At 31.1% G+C, this 16,392-nt stretch overlaps 1 protein-coding gene and 1 long non-coding RNA gene across 3 annotated transcripts; both read left to right on the top strand.

Moving 5' to 3' along the window:
* The first annotated feature begins 991 nt into the window (after positions 1–991).
* On the top strand, positions 992–3,288 carry LOC134709667 (uncharacterized). Its single transcript, XR_010106014.1, has 2 exons — positions 992–1,069; positions 2,566–3,288. It is a non-coding gene; the product is annotated as an uncharacterized LOC134709667 (long non-coding RNA).
* A 3,073-nt stretch (positions 3,289–6,361) lies between these two features.
* LOC134709666 (actophorin-like) lies at positions 6,362–14,948 on the top strand. Of its 2 annotated transcripts, none has more exons than XM_063569816.1 (4): positions 6,362–6,442; positions 9,759–9,894; positions 13,313–13,442; positions 14,689–14,948. In XM_063569816.1, the coding sequence occupies exons 1-4, from the start codon at positions 6,440–6,442 to the stop codon at positions 14,849–14,851; spliced, it is 432 nt and encodes a 143-aa protein (XP_063425886.1). In that variant the 5' UTR covers positions 6,362–6,439; the 3' UTR covers positions 14,852–14,948. The 2 variants fall into 2 exon arrangements, with proteins under 2 accessions (XP_063425886.1, XP_063425885.1); XM_063569815.1 differs by lacking the exon at positions 6,362–6,442 and adding an exon at positions 7,469–7,694.
* The last annotated feature ends 1,444 nt before the right edge of the window (positions 14,949–16,392 follow it).

Here is a 16,392-nt window from a genome sequence, read left to right as displayed (position 1 = left end):
ATAATAATAATAATAATAATATACTTTGCATGTGTTACTTTCGCAAAAAGAAAAGGGGTGACATTTAAAATTTTCAGTTTACTGATTTAGACACTAAAGTACAAAAAAGGGGGAAATTACCATAAACTTTTAAGATAATAAAAAGTCAATGTGAGCAACACATTTTAAATACATCAGTTATTTACCATGGGTTTTCGTGGGGTTCGTGTTTTTCAATCATTAGTTTCCTATATTTCAATACTGGCGTTTGTCTTTTGGTAGATTTTTTGTATTTGACATACGAAAAATACACTGTAGGCTTGCGATCTATAAATGATAATTTCTCTTTGATATCTTTCGTGTAATATAATACTTTCAATATACAAATAATTTTATCATTACATATTTTAGTTTAAACATATTTATTTATGGTGGATGGAAAACAAGTTTTTGCAACTTATATTAATCCCTTTCCACATGCGAGTGCTGTCTTGTAGCGGCATTAGCCTACTCTTTTTTCGAAATCTACAAGGGTGTCTTATACGTGCAAGATATGGCTCTCTCTTAACACGGGTCGGCCATTTATCATCTCCTTCCGACGGGCTAACATCGTTTCCTCAAGACCATACTCGCAAATGGTGTCAAGGGAGAGCCGAAAGTTCAGTCCCTGAAATTTTTATCCCGGACCGGGATTATTACATATTTTATTACATATTTTAACTATTACATTAATTGTACAAATAAAAAAACACAACATAAAAACTTCAGTTATAGTGTTAAAAATTACGATAACTTAGTATTTGAAAATAGGAAAAATTGCAATACATACTTTTACGACTGAGAAGACCAAGACATACATGAAAAGTAAAGGTGAACAAGTTTCGAAAAAATCCCAGAGAAATTTGATTTGTTTTTTAAAACGTGTCGGAAATCCATTATAGATCATTTCATGTAAAACTTTGCACAAAAATATACCTGGAAAAATCCCATTGTTCTATTTTTAGTTACATGTATTTTCCTATGATTATTTCCTTCATTATTGCTATGCATTGCGAGCATAGAAGAACAAGGAATAATTGCAATATTAACGGTAAGAAAAACTGATATCATTATATTGAAAAGTTTTTTAGTATAATATCATATAAACCATTCCTAAAGTAAGTAATGAAATATGAAAAATTGGGCTCTCAACGATGACATTTTTAATTGTTGATGAGAGAGTTGTGATGAGATTCGTGTTGATTTCCGAGATTTTTGATACAGCTTGTGGACAAATCTTGAACACGTGTTTACATTTTTTTCTTAAAATGTCCTGTACCAAGTAAGGAAAATGGCCATTGTTATATTACAGTTAGTTTCTGCGCGTGTTACATTTTAATGCTGTGTTTCTGTTGTGTCGTAGTTCACCTCTTATATTTGATGCGTTTTGCTCAGTTTTGTTTTGTAACCTGGTTTTTTTCTTAATCGATTTATGAATTTCGAACAGCGGTATACTACTATTGCCTTTAGTTAGCATTTTCAACAAAGTCGCAACTTTCGATCGAACACATTGTTATCATATTTGAAAAACGGAGAACCACAAGCAAACATTCGAGTTAAAGAAGGAAGAAAAATCCATATTCTAATGCAATTAGTTAGTAACGATAATTTTCATTGGACGTTGACAAATATTTTGAGGGGTTAGATTCCACGTTCTACCAGTCCGTAACTAAGAAAGCCACCATTTTGAATTCCGATTTTTTTGGGGTATGTAATTTCTCAAAAAATAAACAAGATTGTCACATTTTGAGCCTCAAAATCTTCTTTTTGTCTATATTGAAACCATTCTGAAGCGTACGAAAAGTAAAAATACGTTTAGTATTCCTGTTTGACATCCAGAGTATACATATGACGTCACATTGTTTAGATGCTAAAGACGATGCAACAGTTTCGCGGACTTTTTCATTTATGGCATTTTTAAGCCAAAATATTTATTAAATGAAATTTAATCTAATATGTGGCATTATAATGGAGATAACTGTATTGTATTTTAAGCTTGGCCTTCGTAAAACTTGATTTTACTGTCGCAAATATCCGTTTACCTATCTCCGCGCCGCGTCGCTAGGTAAACTCAATTTGCGACAGTAAACTTTACTTACATGTAATGAATATTCAAAAACCGCTTGAGTTAAACATGGTGTCGTAGTTATCAAGAAAATTCGAGAAATTATGGTTAAGCAATTAGTAAATACTACAAACAGTCTTACTTTTTCGTATAATAGCGTATCTCAGTGGATACGAAATTTCAAATCATATATAGACTATTTCACTGAAAAACAACTCCTCGCTGAAAAATCCCAAAGGTAGGTAATTCTGAAAAAAAGACCGAAAAGTCCTCATGATTATTTGGTCACCAACAGGTCCACATATCTTTCATTCTCATTCAGTTCGGAGTTGATGCATTTTTTGTTTGTTTGTGTTAGGTATTTGTATGATAATGTGCTGTTGACATTCGTATTTGTAAATTTACTGAACAAGCGAGACAATTCGTGAAAATCTTGTGCTTGAATGTTTTTTTGTACTCTTTTGTTTTTTAATCTTTTTCAGATTAGATTTCAAAATGTTTCGAAATATCATTTTGGTATCAATTGCACAAATTGGTGTATTGACATTCCTAATCGACACAACCCCCTACCTCCTTACAGGAAAAGAAGCTTTAAACGAGATATGCCTCTTTCATTCATCTTTAATATCAGCAAATGAAACTACACCTGTAAAATCAGCCAACCAAGCAAGCCTGAGACTATGTCCGTCATGTTTAAGACAAACATATCAAGATGTAACGTGTAAACGATGCGAACAGGCGACTCGGAATGTTCGAACAAATTTTCTGCTCCAAGAATTTTGTGCAGGTAGAGCTTACCAGTATATACTAATGTTTGCTTGTCTTGTTGTGACTCTTGTCAACAGTATTCCATATTTAATACCACGTAGACACAGCGGACTATTACCCATGCGTTTTAAGTACACGCTGAAAGTTGTAGTGAATGACAAGAAGATAGGGACTATGTTGAATGTGTTGTGATATTCGCATGATTAACAGTACTGTTTTAATGCTCTCGCTATCAACATTAATGTTATCAGAATTAACATCCGACCATAAGAGTAAAACATTTGTAGTCATACATGTACACTGTTGTAGTTCAATTTTATGAGCCCATTATTTATTTTATTTTCATTGTTGATGCTCTTTCTAATTAATGTAAAACTATGTTTATTTTAATTGCCATTTTCATTATTGATGCTCTTTTTAATATATGTAAAACTATGTTTATTTTAATTGCCATTTTCATTTATACATCAATGCACATACAAACAAACAAACAAACAAATAATTTATTAGAGTCTCACCTCTTTAAAACATTTGATATACAACACAAATATAATATTTACAATTTATAAAAGAGCCACTCTAAAAAGAGTTATGAGAGACTGTAAAAACACAGATTAAAATACATTTATATTACATCTATTACATATATCAATATATCTTAGCATAACAAACCATACTATTAAAAACATTTATACAAAAAAAAACAAAAAAAACCACAACATTATAAAAACTTATTACAAGTATAAAATACACTTTCTCTTAAAAAGTACTTCATGTGTTCACATTCACCAAACGTGTCAGCCTCACCGAAACATGTTTGATCAAACTTTTCCTTTTGATCACACATCGCCCAAACATGCATACGTTTTAATTTTAGAATAACCGTTGAATTTTCTCTACATATCATTAATCCTTGTTTTTGTTATGATTTGGAATCTCAGAGAAATCAACCACATTATGGAACCATGGAATTAATGTTCAACTGTGTCGATTTTGTAAAAAGAAAATAACACCTATATACACGAGGCCACCTACAATCTTAAGTTGAGACAAAGTTGAGAATTACACAGATCTTAAAATTAATTAGAAATTGCCGTGTGGTGTTCAGCTAATCTTTGTTCACAGCGATGGATGATATAACGATATTTTGTTTTAAGATATATCGAATCAGATTGAAGGAAGCGAGTTACATTGTAAAAAAATATGTTTATACAGTTTTATTCATTTGCTGTAAGTCATTCCTAAAATACTCTCCTAAATGGCAGTTATGCCCTTAATGTGATGCTTATCTTGTTTGGACATGATACAACTTCTTCTGGAGTTCATCCAATCCCCATTGTTAAGCTCAACAAAATCATTTCGGGGTCTCGAACATTGTCTACTACACTGAAAAAAAAAAGTTTTTTTTTTATTTCAAATATTAAAACTCAACAAGTAAAGTCTTCAAGTGAATTTTAAGGAAGATGTGGTATGATTTCTTATATTAGACATATATTCACAAGAGACCTAAACGACACGGAAATTAACAACTATATGTCACCGTACGGCCCTGCACAATGAGCAAACCCATTCCACATAGTCATTGTAGTCAGCGATAAGACACATACACGTCAAACGTAAAACAATTCAAAGTACATGTATATAGATAAATGACCTATGTAAACCTAATTTTGGATTGCTTTATATAGCCAGCAACATTAAAAAATCTTTATTGAGATCTGAAATAGTTTGAAATTTGGAGTTTGAGTGAAGGTGGTTATTTATACAACTGCCCTGTAAAAACAAATAATGTTTTATATGCAAAAGGAGATAACTCAATCTAAATATTGAAACTTGGATTTGAAATAATTTGTTTTAGTAGATTTAGGGACGACATCAAAAGTTCAATGAAGGATAAAAAAACTTAATTCACATAGTTTTTTCACTGACCCCCCTCTAAAGTTAATTTGGGAAAAGTAATTGACCCATATAGGTATATGTAAAAATCAATGTCGGATAACCACATCTTGATCCCCCCATTGACTAATTCGGTGTCTAGTCGTGCTTTGTTATATCAATCGTACCATTAAAAGAAGAAATGTTTGTTGTATCTTCGAATTTTCTGTGCAATCATTTACTTAAACTGGAATCCGCTTGTATTCGCTTCACTCAAACAAAGTGTAGTAGTCAGCCGAGAACCAGCTTATCATTTACTCAATTACTTGTCAAAACAGAAACATAAATTCATATTGATATATATTCCCGACAAGAAATTTAGATTGAAGAACTTAATGATAAATAAATGACTTATTTGAAATTCAAAGAACTATTATTCAAACAAATATATGATATTAGTGATATTACATGTATATCTAAACGAATGAGCTTTGAACGAGACTAATAAAATTGAGAATGGAAATGGGGAATGTGTCAAAGAGACAAGAACCCGACCATACAGCAGACAACAGTCGAAAGCCACCAATGGGGTTTATCTTACAAAGAAAATTACATAGATATGCTGTAAAAACGATTTTGATATATGACGATCAATATATTTGATCAGATGATTACAGCTTATTGGAATGTCACCACTCCCTTCATGCATTTGGCAAGGTTTAATGTAGATTGACTGTTAGTATATTGCCATCTTGGTTTGAATTGTAAAATAGCAATACACAATGGGTCTAGTACTTTGCAAAATTTTAGACATCATGGCAATTTATGAGTCAGATGATTGGTTTAATTAATGATAATTAAGTGATTAATTGCAGTATTTAAACTTTTTTTTTATAGATACAGCATAGATATAGGAAGATGTGGTGTGAGTGCCAATAAGACAACTCTCCATCCAAATAACGATTTAAAAAAGTAAACCATAATAGGTCAATGTACTGCCTTCAACACGGAGCCTAGGCTCACATCGAATAACAAGATATAAAGGTCCCATTAATTACTAGTGTAAAAAACCAGTCTATATAAAAAAAACGAGAAACGAGAAACACGTATAAATTACATAAACAAACGACAACTACTGTAAATCAGATTCAGAATGTTTGTTTTGTTTCATTACTTTTTTCAACTTAGTCATATAAGGAGACAACTCGTGTATATCAAGTTTTTTTTTTTAAATTAAAGAAAATATTTTTTTTTTCTTGTACCTACAGTTAGGAAAACAAGTTATATAATTTTCCCTTTATGTATGTCTTTAACAGCATATTTTAATCAAAATCCTTACATACTTACGTAGTAGTATAAAATCTATTTTTTTTGCAAATTACAGGAGAACTATGTATGAGAAACTATATTAAGTGATGGTCCACCTTAAAATATGATACATGTTTCTTTGAGGGAACATGGTAAACATATATAATGAAATATGAAAAAGACAATAAAGACCCTCTGCATCCAAACATTTATTATATCATTAATTCTGAATGATTACCAAATGTTAAACATCTTTCATGTAACTAATTGATAACATTTGGTAATTATGATGGTCAAATGACCGTTATTATCCTGTAATTATTGCATTTCCGTCACGCTACTCGTTCAGTATAATATCAGTTTTCTGATGCAAAGGATTTTTTTGGATTGTAACATTCCAGAAAAATGGTAAGTTTAATATTCTACTTTTTAGGTTTGTCGATCAATATGGTCTAGCAACCGCTGTGTTTACGTTTTGGAATTTTTCATTTGTAACCAGTTCAACCGTGACCAACCGACTTCAGCAATAACCTGCGATGTTTTTTTCTTCATATTGACGAACAGCATTTGCGGATGTACTAGTTAATGAAAGCATTTTTTTTTTAATATGTTGATTTTGTGAGTGTAATTTTAAGAAAATATATCTATTTAACGGGAAAAAGTGTCTATAATTGTCTTTTTTTATACGCAGAACAAGTCTGTTCAAAACCTCGAGAATATTTTGAAGAAAACATCAAAAAGATTTAAAAAAAAACCAACAACACAAAAACACAATAAACAAATGTATTCACTAAGATAAGGCAATCTCTATTCTATGTATGTTATTTGTTAGGGATATTTTTATTTTAATTTCGAAATGAAAGTTATATTTTTTATATGACAATTCTTTTTCATACTATGTCCCATCTAAACGGCAATAAATTGTAAATTGTGTGCCTTCTCTTCTTTTTTCATTCCTCGAATCATAGTATATCGACTTATTGAATCGAGATTTGTTTATCAATCTATAAACTTGACAGTCTCAATAGCAACATCTTTCTATCAGGTTAGAATTTTAATATTTAACTGTATCGAGTGGATAAATATCGTATCACACTCGATGCAGTAGTAGAATCTCCATTTCTCATTGTCGAAGGCATGACATATAATTGATCATATTTGTCTTATTAGCAATCATACCACATTTTCCTATTTGTATATAAAACCCTGAATTACTGCACATTGATCCATCATTGAATAGCATTCTCTTTTTTTTTTACATACTATATAAACTGTACTTGTTGTACATTATAAACCTGTAATTACGTATACATTTACCATGTAGCTATAATTATACCCAGAATAACTACCACCTTGCCTCTAGTAATTATATTATAATTGTATTAGACAATCATTCTGGTATTTCTTATAATATCTAACATGTATGACGTATGCATACACACATGAAACAGAGAAAAAATCTTTTGTGAGTCAGAAATTAACGAAAGTGCGCTGCCGTGTTACTCAATAGTATTATAAATATCTCTAGTGGTGATATGTTTCTAATAAACTTTCAGACTTTGCTACGGAATGTAAACTATTTAGCAATATAACGGATAAGTAACTAGTCTTATTAATAATGGGAGATTCAAGATATATTAATTTTAATAACGCCGGACCTGTAAGTATAATTACTTACTCCTTTTTGTATAAGTAAAAGTAATATCATACATGTTATTATGGTCTTATTATTGTTACATCTAGACATCGATGTTTATTTATTTTATCTGTAAGTGCTCTACTACAACCGTAGTAATGGAGGCCAATTGTCTTCTGCTATATGTATTGATATCTAGAAAATGTATAGAAATTTTATCTGATGCCAAAATCGATCTTTGAATTGGCACTTACATGTACTTCCAGCAATGCACATGCATGTATTTATTTGAATAAATTAAGACAACTGCCCTGGGAGTATGTCCGTGTTTTTTTTTTATATCCTATTTACAGTATTGTAGAACAAAATTCTGATACATTTTTTCTCGGCAACATATTATATCATATGACCAATTGATTTATTGATAGTCAATAGCATTTCTAAGATTTATTATGAAAACTAATCTGACTGTCTGGTCATAATATATTTGCTAGATGTCTGTGCATAGAGTAGATACTATATTAATGTTTCTCTTGTTGTACATAGCACGCGTTTCCCATCGGAAATCTGAGAAAAAGAATCTAATATTAAAATAATTTCTAAAAAAAACCCAGAACTTAGCGTTAAATCAAAGAGCGTTGGATAAAAGCAAAAAAGGTTCATGATCCCATAGTAAAGTAATCATTCTATTCATTTTGTTAATTGTTCACTAGTATCTTTACTTTTATATTCAACTAACTATCTGAAAAAAAACTTACTGAAATAAATAAGCAACAGGAGGATCATTTAACATTTCAACTTTCGAAACGAAAATAATAGAATAAAAAGGTACCAATAAAATTATTTTTAAATAAAAGAAAATACTGATTCCGACTATTCAAATTAAAATATAAAAAAATACCGAACGAGGAAGATTCAAAACGGAAAGTCTCAAATAAAATGGAAAAATTAAAAGCTCAAGCACATCAAACAAATGTATAGCAACTGTCATTTTCCTGAATTGGTGCAGGCATTTTCTTGTGTTGAAAATGGCGGATTAAACCTGGTTTTACAGCTAGCTAAACCTCTCACTTGTACGACAGTTGCAAAAAAATCTTTTTTTCTCAAACTTGGCAGTTAATTTTTAAATTGTTATTTGGATGGAGAGTTGTCTCATTGGCACTCACACCACATCTTCCTATATCTATTTGATTGTTCAACAACACTTAACAAACTAATGTCCGGTGTGCAAGTATCATCCATATTTATTCGGACCGGGTATTCTCTGATAATGAAAACAAAATGCTAGAATTATCATGAAAATATGCATTTTTTTCTTTTAATTAAAAAGTAAGAATAGTGTAGTATTAAATTAAGATTCTTTACGGGTGTTGTTTGGATGTTGGATAAGATAGATCGAGCCTTTTGTTAGCTATTATTCATGTGTTTCTTTGTCTAATAAGTTCTGCTATTTATTTGTATTGTTGTCCTGTAATATTATGTTGTCATTTGAATGTTTTATTTAACATTGCCATTAAAGTGCGAGGTTTGGTTTGCCTCAAAACCAGGTTCAACCCACCATTTTTTTTTCTTTAACAATGTACTGTACCAAGTCAGGAATATGGCCATTGTTATATTAAAGTTCGTTTTAGTGTGTGTTACATTTTAACGTTGTGTTTCCGTTGTGTCGTTTGTTTTCACTTATATTTGAGTGTGAATTCACATTACTATAAGACGTGTCACGGTACTTTTCAATCCCAAATTCATGTATTTGGTTTTGATGTTATATTTGTTATTCTCATCGGATTTTGTCTAATGCTCAGTCCGTTTCTGTGTGTGTTATATTTGAATTTTATGTCGTTGTTCTATTTTAATATTAAATGCCTTTCTCTCAGTTTTATAGATATAGGAAGATGTGGTGTGAGTGTCAATGAGAAAACTCTCCATTAGTTTGTTACCCCGATTTTGTTTTTTGTCCATGGATTTACAAGGTTTGAACAGCGGTATACTACTGTTGCCTTTATTTACGTTACTGTGATGGTTTAAGAATGAACACATTTTAATGATTTTTTTACTTCATAATATTAACTACATTTATTTCTTTTACAGTCTTCTGGGGTGGCTGTTTGTGATGACTGTGTAAAAGTATTTTTTGAAATTAAACGTGATCATAAATGGAATTATGTGATTTACAAAATAACAGACGATTTAAAAAATATTGTTGTGGAAGAAAGAGGAGGGACACGTGAGTATTACATACAATAATTAAACATTGTTTATTTTAAAGTTGGTTGGAACTGAATATCATGGGATATGTAAAATTTATTTTTCCACTTCAATGACAAAATAATTTGAATATCATGTAAGATTTTACTGCATTTGCTTATAATGCTTTAGTTTATTTCATTCAGCTTAAAGATTGAAAAAGTATAATCCACGAAGTTGACCTAACAAGAGTAGTTCACTTTCCAAAACAAAAGCCTTGATTTTTTGGGATGAGTGGTCCTCATAATAGTTATCAAAGGTACCAGGATTATAATTTAATACGCCAGACGCGCGTTTCGTCTACATAAGACTCATCAGTGACGCTCAGATCAAAACAGTTAAAAACCCAAACAAATACAAAGTTGAAGAGCATATTGAGGACCCAAAATTCCAAAAAGTTGTGCCAAATACGGCTAAGGTAATCTACTCCTGGGCGTAAGAAAATCCTTAGTTTTTCGAAAAATTCAAAGGTTTGTAAACAGAAAATTTATAAAAATGACCATATAATTGATATTCATATCAACACCGAAGTGCTGACTACTGAGCTGGTGATACCCTCGGGGACGAAATTCCACCAGCAGTGGCATCGACCCAGTGGTGTAAATAGTTATCAAAGGTACCAGGATTATAATTTAATACGCCAGACGCGCGTTTCGTCTACATAAAATATGGATAAGATCACGAATTTATTTTTAGCATAGTCATCTAGCTGCCACAAGAAATTACTGATGAAATATCGTTGTTACGTTCGGAGGACGTGTTTTTCAACAGACTGTCGGCATTCCAATGGGAACCAATTGTGCCCTCTTCTTGTCGACTTGTTTTTTTTATTATTATGAGGCTGATTTCATACAGGAACTTCTTAGGAAGAAAGATAAGAATTTAGCAATATCCTTGAACTCTACTTTCCGCTATATAGATGACGTTCTTTCACTAAATAATTCAAAATTTGGTGACTATGTTCAACGCATCTATCCCATCGAGCTGAGATAAAGGATACAACAGATACAATTAAGTCTGCCTCTTATTTTGACTTACATCTAGAAATTGAAAAAAGGGTCGGTTGAAAACAAAACTTCACCTCAAAATTGATTATTTCAGCTTTCCAATTGTGAACTTTCCATTTCTAAGTAGCAACATTCCAGCAGCACCTGCATACGGAGTATTTATCTCCCAATTGATACGATATTCCCGGGCTTGCATTTACTCTCAGGATTTTCTTGATAGAGGGTTGCTGCTCACAAGGAAGCTATTAATTAACAAAGAGTTTCAAATGGCGAAGTTGAAATCATCCCTTCTTAAATTTTACGGACGCAATCACGATTTGGTTGACCATTATGGAATAACCGTTTCACAAATGATATCGGATATGTTCCTTACGTCGTTACTACAATCCTCTTCCCTTTCATGAATGTGACCTACCGAATTATACTAGTTACCGGATTTGTTAAAACAAAAGCTACACGACGGGTGCCACATGTGGATCATGATCTGCTTACCCTTCCGGAGTACCTGAGATAACCCCCAGGTTTTGGTGGTGTTCCTGTTGCTTATCCTTTAGTTTTCTATGTTGTGTCATGTGTTCTATTTTTTGTTTGTTTGTTTGTCTTTCTTTCATTTTTAGCCAGCCGTTGTCAGTTTATTTTCGATTTATGAGTTTGAATGTCCCTCTAGGGTTTTTCGCCCCTCTTTTCGTCATATTTTAGACTTTATTTGTTTTATTTCTAATCATGGCTTTGTAAAAATTCCATAAAACTGCATTGAAAAAAAAACTACATTTATTGGGGAAACAATATCATGGTTAATACGGACAAATAACAATGTCATGCAAACAGCTGTAGAAAGTCAAACTTTGTAGGCTACGTCTAGGCTTCAGTCATAAGAAAGTGACGAATGATAGACATTGAATTCTAGTACATAAATCCCATCGAAGTTTGACTATCGCGATCGTATGAATGCATTCATCGCAATGAAAAATTAACTGTCAATATTTCAGTTATTAAGATTCTGGTTGAGAAAGCAAAAGTAGATGTAAAGGTAGAGTTTGTTTGAAGATTTATCTATTTTGCAGAACCGTAATCCAATTTATCTTTTTACTACTACAAAAATTAAGCAAGCAGGCACTTGTCTGTAGTTTTGATTTATGTTATAGATCTGGATTTGTTATTATTATCAGTAATTATCGATAATTACTCTAACCGAGACCATCTGTCGAGGTTTTTTTTCTTAATGAGATAGGATTTAATTTATTGATCGGTCAGTGATACGAAAAATAATATAGAAGAGAAATTATTAACTCATTTTCATAGCATTCCATCTGATCTTGAAGTTTTGGCAGACATAGCACACATTTTCGTAAATAAACAATTGCGTCTGACAAATAATCGAAGTGTTAGTTATGGTTACTGGACATAAGCCAGGTGAAACATACTAGACATACTTTGTGACGCTATTTTTACATGCACATGGAGAATCAGATGCACAGTCGTGTTGTGTGTTGGACATACTTCAACATTTTCATGTAAAGTTAAATTAACTTCGACATAGATCTGTTTAATTCTTATTTTAAAATAGCAGATCACTAACGATAATTCTAAACATGAAACATTAAATTATCATCGTTTTGCACTAAACTTTCCGGATTTAAAACTTTAATGGGGGATGTTTTTGTTTCAACAGTTATAAAACCATTACGTATGTTTTAGGATTCTTTATGAGATATTTGAGTGGCGTTTCGAATTATAAAAAAAACCAAGATAGATGTAAAAAAAGAACAAATAAAAAAAAGTCGTAACAAAGGCAACTGTATCGATCTTCAAAGTCATAAAAAGTAAAAAAAAATTAAAAAAAGTACTGAACTCCGATGAAAATTCAAAAAAGAAATTCCCTAATCAAATAGCAAAATTAAAAGCTCAAATACATCAAACGAATGGATAACAACTGTCATATACCTGACTTGGTACGGGCATTTTCTTATGTAGGAAATGGTGGATCGAACCTGGTTTTACAGCTAGCTGAACACTTCTCACTTGTATGACAGTCTCATAAAATTATATTTACAACGATGTGTGAACAAAACAAACAAAGCGAGTGAGAGAAAACTAATCCGGGTTACAAACAAAAACCGAAAGAAACACATCAATTATAAGAGGAATACAAAGTTTATCGCAGTGAATACATCTGTCGCTACATTTTGCATGATTTCTATAGTAAAAAAAACCAGTTGAACTTCGTTGCATTAACCGATGTATAGTGCGTATAGCTTAAACAAATCGACTGCAGCAAATTTTAGTATAAAAGAAAACCACATTAGAAAGTACAATATACAATACAATAAATATAATATGATTATAAGAATGGCAGGGAGTTTAATTTTAAAGGTTTTTTGTTTATTTCAGATAAAACATATCAAGATTTTGTAAACAAACTAAAAGAAGCTGAAAAGAAAGGACAATGTCGATATGGATTGTTTGACGTCAAATTTTCATGCAATGATATTCATAGCGAAAAATTAGCATTCTTTATATGGTGAGTTTATCTTACAAAAAACGTATTAACAATATCAAATATATACATTTTTTATATACACCGTTAATTGCTGATAACATTTGGGAACTTATTTTGAAAATGTCTGCTATTATTAAGAATTAAAATGAAAGTCTATCTCATACTTTTATTGTCTTATTTTCTACATAAACAGTCACCATATCTATACTAGTCAACATAAGAAACGATACAAGACTTTTTTTCAAATTAAAGATAAAGTTTTCCGTTTATAGGACCAATATTGAAGTTAGTAATACTATATCATTATGGAAATATAAATCCGTTTAAAAACATTATTTTTTGATTTCGTGACGTTTTTTGACGATTTTTTTTTAACAAAATTTACATAAAACGACAATTTTAAAAACAGAAATTCCAACTAATGATGCCAACTTCACATTTGAAGGTAAAGATAATGTTTGCCATCAATTTGTTTTTAAAAATCATTCAGTTTCTTCGTTTATTTGTTAAGCAAAGTTCGACCTCACGAGAAATCGTTAAAATGTATACATCATCAACTGATTTACTATAGACAGTATGTGTAAAGTGATATTAAAAAAGCGGTAACAATCTTAAAACTTATCCGAAAGGCTCCAAATTTATTGTGTTTTGTTTTGATATGTAAAGCATTGATTTGAGACGAAAATAAAATTATTTTTGTTTGCATTTTTTGCGATTTCAAAAAAAACTTTTTTCCCAAAAATTTGAAAAAACAATATTTTAACCAATTATTTACAACATGAACATAACTTGATTAGCATATTGAATATTTTTTAAAATAATATAAAACAATACACCCTTGAAGTTTGTCATAAATTTGGTTAATCCTCAACTTAATCAAATTTTAAGTTATTCATTGAACGATGTCTTTTGTATAGATTCCCACCTTCAGCCTTTTTGCCGGTAGCAGTAAATGTAAATTTTTACCAATGAGGAGACATCCGTATAGAGTCATGATAACGTTACTTTTTAACATGAACGTTGTCGCGAAATATATATCGAAAATTCATACTAAAAAGAAAACAATCACACCAATAAATGAATAGTCCGTGTCACTCCTAACGAGACTAACACCATTGATTTTTTCCCAGCAGTCTGTCAGTTCATAAACTCATGCACAATTACACGTACCTATGGTAATATACATATATTTGCTTACAGAACAAAATTAAACGGTGGCGCTATTATTGAAACGTTACAAAAAAACTGTATTTCATTATTATTTCAGGAATCCAGATACAGCTTCAACTAGACAAAAGATGATTTATAGCACTAGTGTTAAAGCTTTAAAACAGAGATTCAATGGTCTTCATATTGTTATTCAGTGTAATGATGAGACTGACTTAGCTCTATCGCATGTTTTTGAAAAATGTTCTGCTAAATATGTCTAAACGATGTCAATCAGTTGTTTGTCTATCATTTATTACTTCATAAAGACAAAGAATGCAACATTCGAGAATGGTAGATTTTCAAGAGGATACATGGTCGTGTTTATCAGATTGCAGCAAGAACCTATCCGTTCATAAATCAGTTGTGAATTAATGAAATTGTGATACACACTTTATACAAAATAATGAATGCTGAGAGTGCCATCGTCGTTACTATGTAACTACCTTGGACGGGACAGCTAATGAAACAGTAGAACTAATTAATACAAAAACAATTGTAGACATAATTATCACATGGAAAGTGCTGTTGCGAGACATTGTTTAAATAGAATAAACAGTTAATGTGTTATTTGTATATGCCATCTTTGTTTTAATGCCCATATGTGTCTGTTGGATTCAAACAAAATCTTCTCAATAACAAAATAAAACCCGAAAACTAAAAAACAATCGTTCAGTGATCTCAATAGAGATATTTTCTCGCAGTCAACCTTTTTTGAATAGACATCAGAATAATAATTCAGCAACTTTATTGGCAATTATACCACATCTTCTTTCTTATATTTACTATCTATCCCTTGCCGGTTCATGAGATTATAACAATTTTTTTTGGTTTGTACATTTCAAATGGATGACGAATTTAGAAAATCAGTATACTATTGTTGTCTTTTGTTATATTTCTGTTTAAGGTTGAAAAGGATAACTTTTTTATTTACCTCAAAAAGCAAAGGTCTGAAACATCTGAACTATTGTTTGAACTCCTTGAACATTAAAATTTTTGTTCACAGGGATCAGATTCTTTTTTTTTTGTGTTTTGGGATGTTTGGTGTGTTATTGTTCTGTTTAATATATGTAATTGTGACATGTTTTTGATTAGGTTTACACTACTCGAAACTTCACAACACTTTGTGCATTGTTATTCGATAGATTTATGGTTTGGATTGAAGACTTCGTCAACATATTGTGTCATTCTGCGCTTGGCGTAATTGGATATTAATGGAAATTTTTTTGGGGTAAAATTTCAGTTATATGTACTCTTTATTTCCTTGGTAGACGTTATACGGACGCCATGCTTTTGTGAAGAATATTGTAACAGTTATATCTGTATACCATGGATATATTATATTAGTCCTAGTCAACAACCAGGTCCACCTTGTTTTTTAAACGTTTCATAGCATTATCATAAGACAGATGGATAAGAAGTTTCTGCTCTACAAAAATGTAGTTAATTCAAAATTGAGGTCTTTTATCTCATTCTCAATGTCATGTGTCATGTGAAAAAAAGTAAAATCACAAAAATACCGAAATCTGAGAAAAATTCAAAACTTAAATCCAAGGATTTTGTGGACATCCTTGTCTTTTCATTAGTCTCAGAATAGGAAGTAGTTTCCACTGCATAAGCTGACTATGTAAGACAAGCAAAATAACTACAAACATTATAAAATCAATTCTGTACTTTCAGTTTTGGTGATAATTTTCTCTGATAACGGAAAACATACAAACATTCCGAGAATGTTGGTAATAAGTGAGTGTGTATTTACAACTAA

The sequence above is a fragment of the Mytilus trossulus genome, chromosome 3 (genome assembly GCF_036588685.1).
Source record: "Mytilus trossulus isolate FHL-02 chromosome 3, PNRI_Mtr1.1.1.hap1, whole genome shotgun sequence".
In the NCBI taxonomy this organism is placed as follows: domain Eukaryota; kingdom Metazoa; phylum Mollusca; class Bivalvia; order Mytilida; family Mytilidae; genus Mytilus; species Mytilus trossulus.
Note: the sequence above shows the minus strand (reverse complement) of the source record. Positions and strands in the feature narration are given on the sequence as shown.

Coding starts and splice junctions, on each gene's coding strand:
- LOC134709666 (XM_063569815.1), top strand. CDS start 7,653: ATGGGAGATTCAAGATATATTAATTTTAATAACGCCGGACCT. Junction 9,895..13,312: donor GGAAGAAAGAGGAGGGACAC/GTGAGTATTACA, acceptor TGTTTATTTCAG/ATAAAACATATCAAGATTTT. Junction 13,443..14,688: donor AAATTAGCATTCTTTATATG/GTGAGTTTATCT, acceptor TTATTATTTCAG/GAATCCAGATACAGCTTCAA.